Below are 18884 nucleotides of genomic sequence, written 5' to 3' on the forward strand. Positions count from 1 at the left end.
ATTCACTGAAAAGCTGACGTAAACAAACCGCTGCGACGAGGAGTGAAGATTGGAAAACTGTCATTCGCTCCGGAACTGTAATATTTATTGTTAATAATGGTGCTTTCGCATTTTTTGTGACTGAATTATAAAGTTTTTCTGTCACATGGAATGAGCAAATGAGGGCTTTGGTCGATTTCTATCCAATTTACCTGGCTTTACCCCTGCGCCGCAATTGTCGCAATTCAAACGTGCTTGTCGTATGCTATGCTTAGGTGCTTATTTAACATGAAATATTTTGCCTTGCATGAAGCGCTCACATAAACCTATTTGCTTTTGCTATTTGCTTTTATTGAAATTGAATATTCTGATCAGTTTAGTACTTAACCCGGCAGTTGCTGGGGTATTTCGCCACCCACCGTTTGCTGGGGGGGGGGGGGGGGGCCCGACTGGAAAAAATGCACGCTTTTGTCGAGAACTCGAGCGTAGTTGGGCGTTTGCGCCGAAAATTTTCGGCGTACTTCGGCGTAAATCGACGGCTTGCGCCGAAATTTTCGGCGTACTTCGGCGTAAATCGCGAAAAAAAACGTCCGGGGGGTGGCACCAACCCCCCCTCGGCCGGCGAGGGTTAAATGTCTTCGGGAGTTAAACATCTTAAATATCACTTATCTTGTCTCGTGTTCGTCTCAGGGTATTTAAGTCATGTTCAGTGAACCTGATTGCGACTCTCCCACGGCGGGAACAGTTCACCGATCCAGAGTGAGGTTATGGATTGTCGGATTCCCTAGTTCAGATAACGTATGCTATCGTGTGCGTATTGACCGTTGTGATTCCTGTATCTCCGGCGTGTGGTTTGTGAGCGGACGCTGGCAATCGGTCCCGCGTGGCCTGGGCCCTGGTATCTGCCCGATCCCATCGGCCGTGCTTGCACCACGCCTGTTGAAGGCCCCGTCAGGCGTCAGTCACCGGCTGGGCACTACTGCTGATCAGAGCCGGGCAACAAAATAAAGGTTACGTTATGGAACACGCCAGTGAGTTTGTGAGTCAGGAGATTTTGTGATAGCGAACCCTGGTGCTCGGTCCCGCATGGCCTGCTGATGTCTTTTGTCTGCCCGATTCCGTCGACCGTGCCAACAACCGTCTGTAGATAGTAGTCACTGGAAGACAGTCACACACACACGCCAGCCCCCCCCCTCGACGAAAAGTGCGTGGCTACAGCCTGCAGCCATCAGTAAGCCTTGAAAATTTTCGGCGCATGAAGCATGGCTTGGTAAAATAATTTCGGCGCATAAACCCTTGCGCCGAAATTTCGGAGCATCACCTCCGCCGAGAACTTCAGCGTAGTGGAGGCATTTTTTCCAGTCGGGGGGGGGGGTTAAACGCCCCCAGCCGATAACTCGAGAACCAATAGGCGCAGCGAAACGCACGAGGCGGCAAACGAAAGAACGCGACAAGACGCTTCTGATGAGTACTTTAAAGTTGAATTTTGAGGTCACAGGTCGGGTCAAGGTCAGGTCAACACCTGAAATCGGGCTTTCAGTAGCATGGACCTCAGGACTTCGCAATGGGCGCCTCTCGTCAGAAACTCTGTCAAAACGGTGCACAATCCATCATATAAGGCCATCATATAAGACAAGAGTGTCAGTTCCATGTAGGGGTCAGTCAAGCATAGGTCAGGGTCAAGGTCAGGTCAACCGGTTAGGCACATATCCCCGAAAATCAAAACTGATATTCGCATCCTAGGACACATGTTTTATGGGTAATTTGGGCCGTAGAACACGATGGTGACATTCATTTTATCATATGTGAACGAGTTTGGCTCAAAAAGTTCAATTTAAGAAATTCATGTATCATGGTCGCGAAGTAGTCACGAGAAATTGTCAAGATTCAGTTAAGATTTTGGAAAATGTGGAAGGATAAGCAATAATCGAAGATAGCCATTTGATTGTTCATGGTATTGGCATTCTAATGGCGTTTACGGCATGTCTGTATGTATATTCTGTGATTTTATATGATTTTTTGATCATATGCCGTTTTTGGTCAAAACTTCAGAAATCATGACGTCACTAAAACCTCGATATCTCAAAAATTTTCCGACCAATTTTTTGAAATTTTGTCACAATAAACTTCAATCAATTCCCTACAGGTACCCAAAATTTGGCGTGCCTGCGGCGCGCCATTTTTTATGCTATGGCCCAGCGAAAAAAGTGGGGGCGTTTAACGCCCCCCCCCCAGCAACTCGCGGGTTAAAACAGCAAGGAGAAGTGGGATTATCTCGGAAGAAAGCTTCAGATAGTTGAAATGAGAAAACCATAAATTGTAAATGTGTGGTTCTCTACAGCATCAGCCATGGATTGTCTGGTACTGTAATTTTTTTATAGATTTTAAGAATTGGTTCAACACTTAACATCTTACAAAAAATCAAGGTGAAACTGAAATGGATTTGCATCACGTCTGTAAATGATAAATGGCCTGCTCAGTTGAGGCCCTTTTCACTCCATCTCTGAATGCTTTCCAGGCATGATTTAATGCTAACTGGTGCACTGTCAACCATTACATTTTCTTAAGTCACACAGGCTTAGCAAAGCTAGAAATTAGGAGCTTGCCTAGGTTGGACTTCCACCGGCTGTACACTTCATGGCCGTAAAATACTGTTATCTTTAGGTAAGGCAAGGCTAGACGTCAGGCTAGAAATGCTAGAAATTAGTAGATAAGTGTTAATCTGCACCCATACCTAGGTAAGTAGTTACCTGATAAGTAGTTTGGTACCGGAGTGAGTAGGTATCTGGTAAGTGGTAAGAATGCTAGCAAGGTATCTGGTCTTTTATAGTCAGTGGGCTGTCTCTGATGCATCATCAACTTGGTAAGGACTCAGTCTAGTTCTGCAGCTCCACATAGCACCATGGATTGCTCTGCTCCACACAGGCACCGACTACACAAAATACCCCATGGAAAGTAGTAATTATCACTAGGAATCATTTGAATAAGGGTCAATGATTACATTAATTACACCAAGTCATGACTCTGATTCTTCTTCCAGGTGCTTAAAACTTGTGCAAGCAACTGAAAACAATCATGCTGAAGGCAGTCATCCTCATTGGTGGACCACAAAAAGGTATGTAAATTTTGTAATGGCAGTTTCAGACTGTGGTTATGTGATCATTCAGTGCCCAGTGGTATGATTTTACAATGAGCCTGTCTACTAAATCCTCTCATCTAAAGTATGTGTGTCTGTCGGCAGGCACCCGGTTCCGGCCGCTGTCGCTGCAGGTGCCCAAGCCGCTGTTCCCGGTAGCTGGCCGGCCGGTGATCCAGCACCACATCGAGGCGTGCGCGGCCGTGGCCGGGCTGCGCGAGGTGCTCATCCTGGGCGCGTACCCTGCGCAGGAGCTGCAGCAGTTCGCTGCCGAGATGGCCGCCCGGTACGGGGTGGCCGTGCGCTACCTGCAGGAGTACGCGGCGCTGGGCACCGCCGGCGGCCTCTACCAGTTCCGCGACCAGATCCGCGCCGGCGGCCCAGACGCCTTCTTTGTGCTGAACGGGGACGTGTGCGGCGACTTCCGGCTGGACCGACTGCTGGCGTTCCACCGCGAGCGGCCAGCCGACGCGCTGCTCACCGTCATGGCCACCGAGGCCACGCGCCAGCAGTCGGTCAACTTTGGCTGTATCGCCGAGGACCGCGCCACGCACGCGGTGCTGCATTACGCCGAGAAGCCCGAGACGTTCGTGTCGACGCTGATCAACACGGGGATCTACATATGCAGCAGTGATATTTTCCAGCAGATCGGCACCGTGTTCAAACGGAAACAGGAGGAAATTTACAGGTGGGTGGAGCGCTGCTGTTTTACGGGCGGCATTGTTAGGAATATGACATCGCGTGTGCGCAACTTGTGTTGAGGTTCTTAGAATCAATACAGTGATGGACAATTTTGAAGTTGAAAGTGCCGTTGAATTTTAATTTAACTGAATGCGCATTTCGTATAGTAAAGTTTACTGATGTTTACGTTGTGCGGTGTTACGGAATTGTCAGTACGAGATGCTGGTTGACGTCTCACATCATTATGTGAACATATTGCTGCAGCATATGCGCTTCTTGGTACTAACTCCCATATCTAACCGTTATTCCCCCTGCCTGCCGCAGCGCCGATTTTGAGGAGGGCCCTCCGTCCGAGACCATCAGTCTGGAGGTGGACATCCTGGCGCCGCTGGCCGGCTCCGGCAGGGTGTTTGTCTACCAGACCTCGCGCTGGTGGAGTCAGATAAAGACGGCCTCGGCAGCGCTCTACAGTAACCGGCACTACCTGAAACTCTACCGGGAGAACGGGGTGAGTGCGCGGGAACGGGCGCCAGAGCAGTCGATACCGCTTTAACTCTCAGATAGAGTGTGAGGGAATATTGGATGCGACATTTGACTGAGATCTTAGGTCATATGATATATCGCAAATTAACGCCGAGTTATCAATGAGTGGAAGCACACATAACGGTGTGCCTTGCTTTGCATGACGATAACATTGCCCACAAGTATTTCACTGACCTTGTGACCTTGATTTGGTGGATAATGCTGAAGATAAACACCGTCCTCTGTCAATCAGTCCGTGTGTCTCCCACTATCTGTTCCTGGGCGCAAAATGACCTTGTAGTCGGCGCGCCCTTAAGCCCCAATGAACAAACAACAGCACTATCTGTTCCCGTGTCTGACCCTCGGCCTCATGCCGCGCTCACCAGGCTCCGCTGGCAGAGGACGGTAAGCCGTGCACCATCATTGGTGACGTGTGGATACACCCGACGGCCACCATCCACCCGACTGCCGTGGTGAGTGGAACGGGACGGTGCCGGTGGTAACCGGCCGGAGCGGGGCAAAGACATGTGGGTTAACTTACGATGCTGTTGACTGGGGAAGACTTTCTACTCGAGTGAAACATTTATTGTATATTGGGTTATACGGATAGACTTATACAGACAGTGAGTTGTCATGGCTCAATCAATCCTGTTAAATAGAGTATGGTGCAGCTTTCCTCTGGATTATTTCTAATATTTCTCCACCGTCCCTTCCCAGCTGGGCCCCAACGTCAGTGTGGGCCGGAACGCCGAGGTGGGCGAGGGGGTGCGCGTCCGAGAGTCCATCGTGCTCGGCGGCGCGCGCATCCGCGAACACTCCCTGGTCCTGCACTCTATCCTCGGCTGGGACAGCGTGGTCGGAGCGTGGTCACGCATCGAGGGCACCCCGTGCGACCCGGACCCGAACAAGCCGTTCGCCAAGATGGATAATGTGCCGCTGTTCAATGGGGACGGCAAATTGAACCCCTCCATCACCATACTCGGTACGTGCTTACATAGGATGGTGTGGGTTTGCAAGGGTTGATTTTCTAGGGTCCGTCGTGTTTGTCGACGATGCTTGTTGCTAACTGTTCATATTTGAGCTGCAGCAAGCTTAATTTCCGCCTGATAGCTGACCGGCGGTGATCTGATCTATGTTCGGGCGCATTACCCTCGCCCGCACATGGGGGGGGGGGGGGGTGGTTGCCACCGCCCAGGTAGTCTTTCTGCTCTGCACTCAACATTTTTAGAGCTAGAAGGCTGATTTTTCGTATAGCTGCTCCTCTATCCTTTCTTGATGTCCACTAAAAATTTCAAGTTTCTGTGACTTTTGGTTTCGGAGATATGACCTTGTTTTTCAGGTCATGTCATGACCCAAATGGCCAATTCTCGACATCTTGCGTTGGCTATGGGCCTTGTGAGCTTTTGACACCTTGATTTCGGCCTTTTTTACCAGTCTTACCTCCCACCTATCATGGAACATGTTGTTCGACGATGTACAGATGTCAAGGTCAAGGTCAAGGTCAACCTAGGTCATCTAAGATAATTGCGTTTTAGGCAAGCGGAGTTTACTTTTTGTGAAGTTTTTTGACTGCATTTTTGGTAAAAGCTTCTCAGATCATGATTTCATGTAATATGGACACAAACAATCGGTGCACACATCAGTATACACACAGACACACACAGACATACAAACACATATAATTGACCTTGACCTAACTTGACCTGAAATGACCTCAGCAGCAAAAACCTGGTCGGGTAGTGTGAGAAAGAGGTTCTAGCTGGCTTGGCACCAGAAAACGGCATCGTCATCGGTATATGATAAGCAGCGCACTTGATATCAAATAGAGTTGCAAAGTTTTCCCAATGGGCTGCTACCGGCACCGCCCCGCCCCACAAAAATTTTCTGGGATACCGGCATGCTACCACGCCCCAAGCAAAAAAACCGCCAATTTACCGGCATACCGGTAATTTGGCGGTATGAATTTTAATACGGCATATGGAACTTTTACCACAAAATGTATTTTGCAGTGGCTAAGATTGCTGTTATTACAATTCAATAGCCTCTTAGTGTCCAAAGTTTGAATCATATGCTGATAATTTTTTTGTGTGCAAAATCAAAAACACCGGCATGCTACCGGCAAGACATGCCAGATACCACGAAAAAACCTGCGGTAGTGAAAAATTACCGGCATGCCGGTAGTGCGGTAGGGAAATTTTGCAACTCTAATATCAAACGGTGACCCAAAACAGCAACATTTTTTAGTTTGACCTGACCTGAAAGGTCAATGACTGACCTGAGAAGGTAAAACTGGGTAATGGGTATCATTGGATTCGTCTCTTCCCTAAGAATCTTTTTGGTCTTTACCGCTAAGCTCTATCTCCAACAGGAACGAAATGTCGCGGGGGGGGGGGGTGGCACCATGTGCGTTCTAGGATGGGAAAATGGCATGTGCGGGCGAGGGTTAATGTTAACCCAATTTCAGATCTGCTGTGTCACAATTCGTTTTTTTTTTACTACTGTAACCTCTTGATTCCTCTGAAACCCAATTTCACTTCTCTCCGGCCCGCACAGGGTGTAACGTGAACGTGGCCTCAGAGAAGATCGTCCTCAATTGCATCATCCTGCCGCACAAGGATCTGATGCGCAGCTACAAGAACGAGATCCTCCTCTAGCCACCGCGCGGACCTGTCGTCGGCTCGGGGTTACAATGGAGGCCCGTCTTAGAGTTGGTGGGGAACAGGGTGTGATACGAATTGCTACAATACAGCCGGTGCCGCAGCCTCATGAGCGGCTAGTGAACGAGTGGGGTGTTGGTGCCGGCAAGGCAAGAACTGATTGTGGTGAGGTTGTGATGCTGATTAGCGATTTAGTTTTTCATGAGACAAAGGTTCACAATCACCACAAACAGTACGTAAAAGACATGCCGCGTGCCATTGGATGGATGGTGGTGCGACGTGGCAGTGTCCTGGCCGCAATTTTCGCGGCGTGAATGGGCATCTAGGTTTCCCAGCTTTGTTATAACGCTGAACCGAGTAAAGTAGTACGATGAGAGACTGTCGGTCAGTCTGTGCATCATCTACGCTGTTTTCCTGAATTTACCTGTGGTCAGTAAAGTTTGTTAGTTTCTGGCCGTCCAGTCGGCTCTTGAATTTCTTCGTACTAAGAGAAGTGGTATACGGTGAGGATTCAGCGCTGAGCCGTGATCTGTCCTGAGTTTAAATAGAGTATCGTCTGTGCCGCGCCAGTTGAGAAGATTTGGAGTCTGAAGGGGGTAAACGACGCATGAATTTAGGCGGGAGACTTCGGGATTTCTGAGTTTGTTGTTAGCTGGCCTTAGATCAAGTGGCGGACCTTATCGTGCGTTGGACGTCCTTTTTTGTAGACACGGAGCTGATAGGGTTGTAAGCGGTGTGGCGCACAGTGTGGCGAAGTATGCCGTCCATCCGGGGGTGGGGAACAGTGGTGACCCTAGGGGGAGGGAAGCAGCATGAGGGTTCTGCGGGACAAGTGTGAAACTATGGCCGCTGTTTCTCGATGTTACGTGCTGGTGCTTGGTGGCTGGTGACTCCTCAGTGCTCTCATTTTACCTATATATTTCGCCGGCGGTTTGGCCCGCTGTATCATCGTCATTCATCTATCTCACAGTGCAATGATGAGTTGTGCCTGAATACAGAGTGTGCTTGGTAAGATATGTCTGTATTTGCTGTACGAAGATACAATGCCGATCGGAGCACAATCGTTCACTCGAACACATCTACAACTGCGAGGGTTTCCACCCCCACAGGCCGTTTGGTATCGTGATCCCTGCAACTGCACACGCTCGGCGCAGACACTGAGGCAGCGAAGTCGGCGGCGGGTCGCGCGAAAATGAGGCGAATTATCGGTGAGATCGGGACGGGTCGGTCCGTTCGACAGTCGACCGGAGAAGCGGTTCGCGTCAGTCGGCTGTGAGTTAAAGTTAGCTTGTCACTCGTGATTAATCATGCCCAGAATCGCTACGTGGTATGCCCTCTTATCGGCTACAACAGCAAACATGTTTTGCCGGTCTGAGCAGATACAAACCCGCAAACACTTCACAGCCAACGGCGGGCGGGTCCGTCTCGCTCGCACAGCCGCAACTGTTCACCCGGCGGGATAATTGGTAAACCTCGCTATATAGCCTTCCCACAATATCATCAGCATTGAACACAAAGAAGCACACCAATGCAAAGCGGGTGGTGCGAGCGATTGCTAACCGCCGCAGAAACACAAACACGTAGAGAAGGCAAGACACGGCGCGAACTCGGCTATAATATCAGAATGTGTCGCTCACTCCTCCACTTGGCCGCTGTGCTGGCGATGGTTCAACTGCTGGCAGGTGCAACAGAACAGTCGAGGCGGCTCGATGGTTCACTGGGGGATGGTCCAGGTCCAGTCCCGGGTCGCCACAGCAACTACTGGGCCCAGCCACCACCGACGGATGGCGACAGGTCCCTCCGATCTGTCCGCCCCGCCCCGTACCAGTTACGGCCGGGTCTTGCACTCATCCACAGGCCGGTCGACTATGTTCGGTGGTCCAGTTGGACCCATCCGAGAAACACCGTAGGCGCACAGTCGTACGGTTCCGTCAAGCCGTAGACGCTTCGATAGGTTCGGTCCAGCTCACTTGAGAAGCCGGTGATAGTCTCGACATCTGCGTCAACTTCTCCGGAGCACTGCAGCCAACAGTTCATCTCGGTGAGCCATATCACAGCCGGTGGGAATTCCAGCCCCGTAGGACGCCCTCGCAGCCGTTCGGGCGCCTTTCAAATCTACAGCACTCCCTCGCAGTCGTCCAGCCCTACAGCACTCCCTCGCCGCCGTCCAGCCCTACAGCACTCCCTCGCAGCCGATGGCAGCTCCGTTGGTGACGGCGTGCACCACTAAATGCCGCCAGTGCTCGTCGGCAGCCAGGAGCTCCGGGTTTCCGATGACGATCAGCAGACACTTGGCTCGCGTGATGGCCACGTTGAACCGACGAGGGCTCTGTAAGCGAGAGAGGGGCAATGTCAGCGGCTAGGACCGGGAAAATTAACGGCGAACTACGACAGCCAATGTGGACAATGCTCTTGGGTAGAATACATAACCTGTTGACAGCCGCAGGTCTTCATGAAACACTCAATACAAAGAAACATTGCATCAGATAAGAATAGCGATAAGGTAATCAGGGCATTTTTTGACAACCTCAGATTCAGTCTCGATTCTCGATCAAAAGCCACAAACAGGCGAGAAGCGTCTAGCACAGGCCAGCCGACCGCCGCGCCCACCTGCATGAACCCGAGCCGGTAGATGACGTCGTGCTGCAGTGTGACGGAGGACGAGCGGACCGTGGTGAGCACAATCACCTCGCGCTCCTGGCCCTGGAATTCCTCCACCGAGCCCACCTGCACAGACAAGACACGGGAGCGCCGGGGAGAGGTGGCAGTCACGACCAGTGGAGTCGGGAGGCGGCGCTGAGGCCTGGGGGAAAGGTGTCGATTTCGGGATGATTATACCGCAATTTAGTTGGTTACTGGTTACCAGTTACAAGGATTTAAATTGTCCCTACATTTTAGTGCATATGCTGCACAAGTTCTGTGGAGATCGAGTCATAGCAAAATAGCTTGGAAACGACATTCGGGCGCTTCTGACTGGTGACAGTGGTCCAATGACGTCACTAATTCTCCCAGTCAACTACGGGCCGACCAGCGAATAGACCGGTCTGCCACGTACTGCGGCGTGAATCCGCTCCGAGGCCGGTGAAATGACAGGTAATAAATCACCCAAAACGGTCAGGAGACGCGACTCTGAAGACTTGTTAGAACAGGTTTATCCGGGTTAACTCTGGTAGCACACAGTCAGAAGAAAATTGCGCATAATCAAACTAACACCAGCCAGTAAATTCAATCCCAGGACCCAGATGAGAACAGCATTGCCAAAGTACGTGTATATGTCGACCAGTGGATACGGGGCTGCTCTCGAGTTAGGTAAGCTCTCGACCACTTACCTTGACCGTGGGCAGTCCGAATGTCGTCATGAGCTCCCTGATTTTCTCCGTCTGTTTTCTGTAGGGTGAGATGACGCCCACCTCGTCCCAGTCGACCCCGGCCGAGCCCAGTTTCTGCAGGTAGCGGATCACCTGACGTGGACGAACATAGAGAGTCAGATGCGGACATTCCCCTCATAACCGGAAAGAGTCTCATAACCCGTTTCATATCCATGCTGCTTTCAACTGTTCTATCTGATAATCAGGAAATAAATAAAACTGCTCTGATAAAGACAAAGTTTAAGATGCACGTAGAAGCGTACCATTTTGTTGTTAAACCAAATATGATGGGACATAAGATTTAAAATGAGACTAGCCAAAAATTGGCCAGCTCCGTTCATCGAATACACAAAACACTCCCGTAAACCACTTTTGAGTTCTGAACCTCGATTGACGACTAAAGAAAAGGCCAACCCCTTGCAAAAAGTTTGTTTGCTCCCAGTCCAGCTAAACTTTTACCGATCACGAGTCCCCCGATCTCGCGGCTGCCCCCCCCCCCCCCCACTGTATTCGGCCGGGCGTTATCCGTACCTGGAAGGCCTCTGTGGGGTTGAACCACGAGGGGCTGTCTCCCTCCTGGATGTTCTCCCCACGCACGCCGTGGAACAACATCGGGAACCCGGGCCGGGGCAGGAACGGCAGGCGGCACCACCTGTAGGTCAGACGGGTCATCGAGCGTCAGAGGAGGTCACCTAGGGTCAGGGGTCACAAAGGATGTCATGGTAGCAATGTAAGAGGAAGCTAATAGAAAGATCATCTCCAAGTGGTCAGATGACAGACGATACTACTAGATGGTCAGCAAGTGTGGAAAGGACGTGAAGTCAGCCGTCAGGGGTCATCCGCGAGGGGTCACACATCACCCCCTGACCTGTCATAGGTCAGCGTGGGCGCCCCGAGGTCTGGGGACCGTCAAGAGACCAGCGAGGACCAGACACTCGCAGACGGATGTCCGTCACAGACCAAACCGTATCGATCGGCGCGGCGGGTGGAAGCTGACCGATACTAGATCCGATGTTCGGGCCTCTGGCGAGTTTATTGCAGGGGCGCGGGAACTACTTTCCGACTGGGGGGGCACACCATAATAGAGATTAACCTAGGGTACCCCCAAATCTAGTTTTCTCACCGGTTTTAGGCCACTTATTTTTCACCCCTCGGCTTTTTCAACAAAAAAAGAAAACATTTGCAAAAAAAAGTGTGGAATTCCGTCTCAAAGCTGTGGGGGCACCGCCCCCACGGCCCCAGAGTTGGGGGGGCAGGCTGCCCCCACTGCCCCCCCGGCTCCCGCGCCTATGGTTTATTGATCCGCCGACCGTAATCTTCACAACAGAGGATGCCCTAACAACACCGCTATCTGGTTCTTATTGTAAAAGGCCACACCCTCGCACGCGCGCCGCCTTAGCTCAGTGGTAGAGCACTGGTCTCGTAAACCAGGGGTCGTGAGTTCAAACCTCACAGGCGGCAACGGTTTTTGGAACGAACGGGGTAAACCCCTTCCGAGCGGGCCGTTCCATAACGGAAGCAGGCCGGGAGACTCGGTAAACATTCCGGCTGTAGTTCTCAAATGCGGATCAATCGTCTTTGCAAGACAAAAATTGAGCACGCATCTTCCCGCCCCTTCCATCTCCCGTCCTCACTTGTTGGCCGTCTCCGAGTCGACGCAGGGCACCAGCTCGGAGTCGTAGAACAGCCGGGAGGGCACCGTCAGCAGCTCCCGGTGAGAGCGGTAGTTGTTCACCAGCTTGGTGACCTGGCAGGAGGAGAGAGGTTACCCCGTCAGAAGGGACAAGTTGCAACTCGAACTTATAACGCGGGTTGGGTCAAGCGATGAGCCTTCAGATTGTCATAGTCTCATTTTGTTAGCCAGAGAAAACTACCGGCCACAACTCAATACACAGCAATCAGGCACATGATATAACGGCTTCGTAATTGAAGTAACGAGTGATGGCCGAAAGCCCTAAACAATCAATCTCGAACAGCTCCGACGGCCCACAATTAGCGAAAATCACGTGTCTCTCATAAAAAGCTTATGCTATTTGAACTCCTCATAGCGAGCATTTTTCTCACCAGCAGTGGGTTGTAGCAGCCGTGGTCGGCGAATTTCTCAGTGTCCCGTCCGTACAGCTGCCTCAGCGACAGGCGCTCCAGCATCGAGGTCTGCCGGCGGGGCACAGAAGCACTCGGTGAGCGGACGGGTAAGTGAATAACAACACGAATACCAACGGTTACCACTAACATGGCGGAAACGGTTGATGGGTCACATTATACCTCAGTGTCTTTACCTTCAACTGAAAGAAATACTTGACTGAAGGCATTCACGAGAACCGGGCCGTGAATCAATCCATGGAGCGTCAAGTTAACATGGGGCCCCCAATTACTCCCCGGCTCCGGCCCGCCCGTCTCTCTGACCTGGAGTCCCCAGGCGGCGGCGTAGCGGCTCTGCAGCACGGGTCCCAGCTGCCGCGGGTCGCCGGCCAGCACTGCCTGGCCGTCCAGTGCCGAGACCAGCCCCAGCGGCACCAGAGTCTCCGGCTCCGTCATATGACCGGCCTCGTCCACAAACACGTGCGTGAAGTGGCCCTGGCGCAGACCGAGCCGGTACAGATTGCCGAGCGTGGCGGCCGTGCCGACGACAATGCGGCGCCGGGCGGCCGCCTCCAGACTGTCCCCGGACATGACGTACGGCTGTACCACCTCCGGGCAGCTGTCCTCCGACCTGCAGACATCGGGAGGGCGCCGTGAGCGCGCGGAGCGGACGCGACGCGGACAAGGTACGGCCAGGGGGGACGTACGGACACATCTAATGTTAAGTGCGGAAGTCATACGGATTCATGCGAAATATTACCGATTACTACTAGGCCAGACGTTAATACTATGGAGGATGGGGAGCGAGACACAACAAAGACGTTCACCTTTCATCGTCCTTTTATAACCGAAAAATTACTGACGACAATATCGAGAGAGCGGAGCTGTCGGAATCACCGCTCGACTCATTAGATCAAAGCACTAAATGTTACCATTCATCCACCTTTCAGATATTCGAGACCGAGAATGCCACTATTCCCACCCTCCCCGGTCCCTGAACTGAAGGGCTTCCCCGGATCTCGGTACCCTCAGACTTCTGCCTCACCTGTTGAACGATGTCAGCCGCGCCAGGGCGGCGCGGTGGACGGCCCCGCTCGCGTGCAGTCGCTCCGTGATGAGGTCGGCCGCGCTGTTGGAGGGCGTGGCCACCAGCAGGCGACTGTCCGCGCACATGGTGTACGTCTGAAGGATGCACTCCACCATAGTCACCGTCTTGCCCGTGCCCGGCGGGCCGTAGATGATGTAAGGCAGCGGACGGGCCATCCCCTTCAGCACGCGTCTCACTGCTGACTTTTGACGTTCGTTCAGACCTCGATTGAAAAACCGCAGCACCCGCACTCCCGTCTTCTCCGCAGCTGCCGGCGCGGGCGACATCCGCGGCACGCAGAACCCCACCGCTGCTGCGCCGCCGTCTCCCCCTCCCACCGGGTCAGCTCTGGCTGCTGCTGCTGCCCCGGCGGCGGCCGGGGCGGGGGAGAAGCGAGGCAGGACGAACGGAGCGCGCTGGCCGGTCGGGACGGCCGACAGAGCACGCAGTCGGCCTGAGGCGGCCGCGTACGACCGCGGCGGGGTCTTGAGCGGGGAGGTGAGCGGCGGGGCAGAGGTAGCGGTCGCTGCGGCGGGGGAAGCTGGAGGGCCGGTCGCTGGAGCCGCAGTGGTGGTGGCGGGTCGGACGTCCGAAGAAGGCGGGAGCACTGAGGGTGATGAGCGGGCGACTGGGGATTTCACTGAAGAATCAAGTCCATTCACTGGCTGGCCATTAACCTCTCTACCTTCAGTCCTCACGACACTCTGAGCAGCTGATGCGTTTCCCTGCGATCGATCTACGCTTTCTGACGAGCCGTTGCACTTCGCCTTCCCCGCTGTCACTGCTGTCGTCACTGACGGGCTATCGGTCGCCGCTGTCGCCGCCGCCGACTGCGCGGACGCCGCGGTAGATGGTGACCGGAACAGCCTGTCGACGACGGGCACCCGCCGACTGCGACGGGGCCGCCTCGCGTTACCACCGGCCGACGGGGTGCGGGAGAGAGACTCATCCACAGAGCCGTCAGCAGAGACGAATGAGACGTCCGAGTCCGACTGGGAGGGCGTGTCCTCGGCCGGGGCGGGGCCTGGAGCGGCAGAGGGCGTGGTCAGAGCGGCAGAGCTACCGGAGCTGCTGGCGCCGTGAGGGTGAGTATTATCCTGCCGGTGAAGTTGACCGTTGGTGAGTGGCGTTACCGATGTGACTGATCCAGACCGGTCCGCGCGGTGTGAGTCTCCATTCGTGATGGGCTCAGAGCTGTCACTCGTAGGCATACTCCCAGAAGGTAATACACTTATCACAGCGGCACCGTTTGAGAGTCCTGAGCTTCCATTGGCGCGAGGGGTGAGCTCTGAGTCCCGCGACTCCGAGGGACCGTCTGTAGCCACAGCCCCGTTCCTTTCAATGTCACCGTTCCGTATGTCACCCTTTCCTTCACCGTCACTGGACGCCGCCCGGGGAGTCAGCTCCGGATCAGCGGAGTCCGACGGGCCGTCAGCGGCCGACCCACCGGGCCCTGAGGCCGCCTCCTCTCCGGTCGGAGACGGCGGCATCTTCTGAGAGTCCGTGTCCAGATCAAACGACACCCGTTTGGTGTGAGAGCACACGGAGCGTTCCGACGTCCAGCCCGCCTCCTCCACAAAGTTCACCTGTAACGCGGACAGAACGTGGTGATCAGAATCGGACTGGGTTGCAACAATTGGGTGGGGTTTTTAGGGCGCCCGGACTACAGTGGTCATCGGCGGGGTTGCAGCAATCGCCTCACCAAAGCCGCTGTAATGTTGAAAGAGTTCAGTACTTTGGCAACCCTATATTATATACCCCAATATTGCCGTTATGACAAAACACACTCCAAGAACGGAAGGATTTCACCTTGGTGTTGTCACTGCACCCAAGAAGCTTGAATGTCTGAGCTAAGAAATATCCGCAACGCACGCAACCAAACTATTAGAAGCTAAGAGATAGCCACTAATTCCCACCACTCCTCCATATCCCCTTCCTTCCCAGCGATTCCTACCTGCGGCAGTCTGGCGGTGGCTGTAGTGGGGAACAGGACCCCGGCGCCGAGCCGCGCCAGCGCCGTCTCGACGGCCCGGTGCAGCTGCCGCAGCTGGCTGCGGCTGAACTCGAACGACGCGTTGTACTCCTTGCCCGTGTAACTCTGCTGAAAGTCCGGGTGGAACATGATGTTGAGCGCCGAGTGACGCACCTGATGCACGTACCCCTCGTACTTGAGACCTGCCGGGCCGGGAGAGCGGGCGAAACATTGTCAGTAGGCCCCGTAGGGTAGAAGGGGTAGAATGCTTGTCATTAATACCTCATGGGTCGCGGGACAGAGACGTACATTGACTTCAGAGCGGGGGTACGAAAACTGTCCGCCAATACCTCTATAGATTTGGAGTTGTTGGAAGCTCTGCTCTTTCCACCAAGCACCACGAGCAACATCTTTCACACAGAGCAATAAGAACCACTACCTTGCCCCACAGTACCTACGCGCCACTCACCCCTCTCCAACACAAACACCACTCACCCGACTCCTCGTACGGGTGCGAGAGCAGCACCTTGTCGCCGACGACGAGCGAGGGTCGGCTCTCGGCCAGTCCGGGCACGGCCAGCTGCAGGAACTCCCCGGCCCGACCCAGCACCACACCGTCCATGTCAAACTGGCGGATCTGGCGCAGCATCTCCACCTGACAAGGGCGAGGAGGCGGGTGTCAGATACGTGGAGGGAGTGTCAGACACGGGCGGGAGGGGTGTCAGACCTGCAGCGGGGAGCGAGGGGTGTCAGACACGGGCGGGGAGGAGAGTCAGACCAGGGCGGGGAGGGAGAGATGGATAACTCGTGGGGAGATAAGGGTATGAGACCAAGCAGGGCAAGGTGGTTAACCCTCGCGGGCCCGGGGGGGGGCGTTTTTCGCCCCCCCCCCCCTGGCGAATATTTGCGATAACTCCCGAACGCTTAGGGATAGGAAGGCGAAACTTTCAGTACCTTTTCTCCCATCAATTTGACATCTTCTGAAGTGAAAAATTTGGACCTAGCCCCCTTGATGACGTCACAAGGTCCATTTTTCTAGACCCCTGCACGGCAAACTTCGGCGTCACAGACGCAAACTTCAAATAGCTGCTAAAAATAGAGTTTTAGAGATAAAGACAAATTACGAGCACGGCTGTGTAGCGTTTGACCTAGCGAAAAATAGAAAAATAGTTTTGGTGACCTGAGGTCAGAGGTCAGGTCAACGACCCCGAAATGTGGTTTTAGTTTTTCGCAAATAACTTCGACAAAAATGGTCCTAGAGCTACGGCAGTGGTACCATCGCATTCGCCTTGTCAAGCCGCGTCGAATGATATATATTTTGTTCGGAAAAGGTCAAGTTTCATGTTGACCTCATGTGACCTCGAATGACCTCTGGTTGACCTTGACACATGAAAGGTCATTTATGATGGATTTGTACCCGCTGATCACGAATCTGGCATCTATTTTCCTCTAAGCCTTCATTTAGAGCTTCCGGCTAGCAAAATTGTCTTATTTATTATTACTAACTTGAATCAGTGAAATAGCCTCTAGCAGGGATACTCTTCTGTGACCTTGACCTTTGAGCAGCCTTGTATCGTAAGATGAACCACAAATAGGGAACTGATAAGCCTCAAAACATTTCAAAACATCTTGGAAGTTAGCACGCAAGATGTGCGAAAAAGTGCCAAGTTTGAGGTCAATTTTGAGCGTGACCTTGACCTTGACCTTTGATTTGGAGCACATTTTCAGAATCCTCAGATTCTCTTCTTTCGTTTGACACCCAATTTTGCCGGTTTGATGCAGCCTGCCGTCCTCTAAAAGGCTTACTTTGAGATCACTACACATGTGCCGGTTTTGGCCTTTGACCTTGACCTCTGACCTTGAAAATTGACCTGAGGTCAACAATTTTAGGTGCATTAGAATCGTCTCGTAAGGGGGACATTCCACGTCAAATCAAACACCGAAATCCGTCATCCCCTTCGATTTTTCTGAAAATTTGTAGGCAGACTGGGCATGGTTCAAAACTGAGTTACGTATAATATTTTCGAAATTTGATAACGTATCGCTGAGATATAGGTCATCGAATATAGCGAAAAATGCCACACATCAATTTTTTAAATGGCTATAACTCTGGTTCCTTTTCTGGTATCAAAATGATATTAACAGGGTCTTATAGGCAATTGATAAGGCTTCGATTTTTAATTATAAAATTAAATTGAAGTGACCTTGAAATGCTTTTGACCTTGAATTAAAACAGAAAAATTTAAATAGCAAAAAACACGTCACCTTCGATTTGGCTAATTTTTACATATTATGTCCGTCACAATGTTCCTAACCATCTGTGAAAAAATTGGAGTGGGCCATTCATAACTTTCGCGGCAAACGCCGTTTTCATGCATCAACATCACGCAACCGCGCGTGACCTTGAAAGACAGAGTCAAGACATGCTTGCTTGTGTACACTTTCTGAAATGAATGATTGCTGATTAGTGATATCCCAAACTCTGCGAGCATGAAAATGCATAGTCATCGTAGTCAAGCATTCACGTTCCATTGTAAAAGTGTCTCAGGCAAACGGTACCTATTTTGCGGTGAATTTTGAGCCGTGTGGAAATGCATCATGAAGTAAATTCAACGAAAACATTATCACGCAACGATATCTTCACGTCTTTTGATCTTCACTATACGAAAGAACATACATTTTTTAGTATGTATGGGGAATTTCTAGTTAATCCAATAATAAATATGGCAATTGGCAGTTAAAGGCCTGCTAAGAGTAACATGTCGCCGGCTGCAAGGCGGGCTCGGCCGATGCGGGAAACGCAGCAATCACAATTTTGTGTTTACACGTTCATATTTCAATTGTTTACCAACCGATTTTCAAACTTCTTTCACCATAAGATTGCCTGTACATTTCTTAGTCTTCTCACAAAATTGGACGCGAATCGAACGTAATCAGCGGTAGGGAGCGCGATATAAAGACGGAACCGTTCCGTTCCGTCCCGGCACAGTCTACAATTCAGGCGGCGCGTAGCGGTCGGCGCCGGCTGCCGAGTCGCCGCGTCGCTGCGGCGACAGGATGTTCACTTTACACCGCTATTACTAGAACAGTTGTGAACCGATTTTCTTATTGCTTGCACGATGAGATGTCCAATTCAATTCTTGATAGGTAGCCATAATTAATTTCGCATTAATCTTATGAGATATTGGCGAAAAACAGGAGGGGTGGGCGAAATTCGCTCTTCCTCCTCCACTGCGCGTGCTAACATACGTTTGCATATGTGCAATTTTCTTCAAAACTTATGAATGGCCCACTCTAATTTTTTCACAGGTTGTTAAGAATATGGTAGGCAATAAAATATATGAAAATGAGCCAAATCGAAGGTGACGTGTTTTTTGCTATTTCGATATTTGTACTTAAG

The 18884-nt window shown here is 52.1% G+C and overlaps 2 protein-coding genes and 1 non-coding gene across 6 annotated transcripts in view; 2 read left to right on the plus strand and 1 right to left on the minus strand.

Annotated features, from left to right (window-relative positions):
- LOC122369086 (mannose-1-phosphate guanyltransferase alpha-A-like) lies at positions 1-7987 on the plus strand. 3 transcript variants are annotated; one of them, XM_043343491.1, is made up of 7 exons: positions 1-77; positions 3020-3094; positions 3221-3803; positions 4121-4304; positions 4705-4791; positions 5036-5300; positions 6872-7987. In XM_043343491.1, exons 2-7 carry the CDS (start codon positions 3055-3057, stop codon positions 6970-6972), a joined length of 1260 nt encoding a protein of 419 aa, XP_043199426.1. In that variant the 5' UTR covers positions 1-77; positions 3020-3054; the 3' UTR covers positions 6973-7987. The 3 variants fall into 3 exon arrangements, with proteins under 3 accessions (XP_043199426.1, XP_043199425.1, XP_043199427.1); XM_043343490.1 differs by having other exon boundaries at positions 6-42; XM_043343492.1 differs by having other exon boundaries at positions 19-99.
- The window catches only part of LOC122369084 (RNA helicase Mov10l1-like), a 21349-nt gene continuing 10444 nt past the window's right edge, over positions 7980-18884 (minus strand). For both annotated transcript variants that reach the window (XM_043343489.1, XM_043343488.1), the window contains exons 6-15: positions 15980-16139; positions 15467-15687; positions 13471-15098; positions 12750-13056; positions 12408-12497; positions 11978-12090; positions 10875-10995; positions 10305-10436; positions 9586-9702; positions 7980-9304 (exon numbers count right to left, since the gene is read on the minus strand). In XM_043343489.1, the coding sequence (XP_043199424.1) occupies positions 9149-9304; positions 9586-9702; positions 10305-10436; positions 10875-10995; positions 11978-12090; positions 12408-12497; positions 12750-13056; positions 13471-15098; positions 15467-15687; positions 15980-16139 (3045 nt within the window). In that variant the 3' untranslated portion in view covers positions 7980-9148. The remainder of the gene's footprint in view (positions 9305-9585; positions 9703-10304; positions 10437-10874; positions 10996-11977; positions 12091-12407; positions 12498-12749; positions 13057-13470; positions 15099-15466; positions 15688-15979; positions 16140-18884) is intronic.
- Trnat-cgu lies at positions 11733-11804 on the plus strand. The gene has a single exon. It is a non-coding gene; the product is annotated as a tRNA-Thr (tRNA).

Source organism: Amphibalanus amphitrite, unplaced genomic scaffold (genome assembly GCF_019059575.1).
Source record: "Amphibalanus amphitrite isolate SeventyFive unplaced genomic scaffold, NRLGWU_Aamphi_draft 001005F_arrow, whole genome shotgun sequence".
In the NCBI taxonomy this organism is placed as follows: domain Eukaryota; kingdom Metazoa; phylum Arthropoda; class Thecostraca; order Balanomorpha; family Balanidae; genus Amphibalanus; species Amphibalanus amphitrite.

Excerpts from the sequence above, each read along its gene's own strand:
- LOC122369086 (XM_043343491.1), top strand. The coding sequence starts at position 3,055 with ATGCTGAAGGCAGTCATCCTCATTGGTGGACCACAAAAAG. Across the intron at positions 3,804-4,120 it reads AAACAGGAGGAAATTTACAG|CGCCGATTTTGAGGAGGGCC; the intron begins GTGGGTGGAGCG and ends TGCCTGCCGCAG. Across the intron at positions 4,305-4,704 it reads AACTCTACCGGGAGAACGGG|GCTCCGCTGGCAGAGGACGG; the intron begins GTGAGTGCGCGG and ends CGCGCTCACCAG.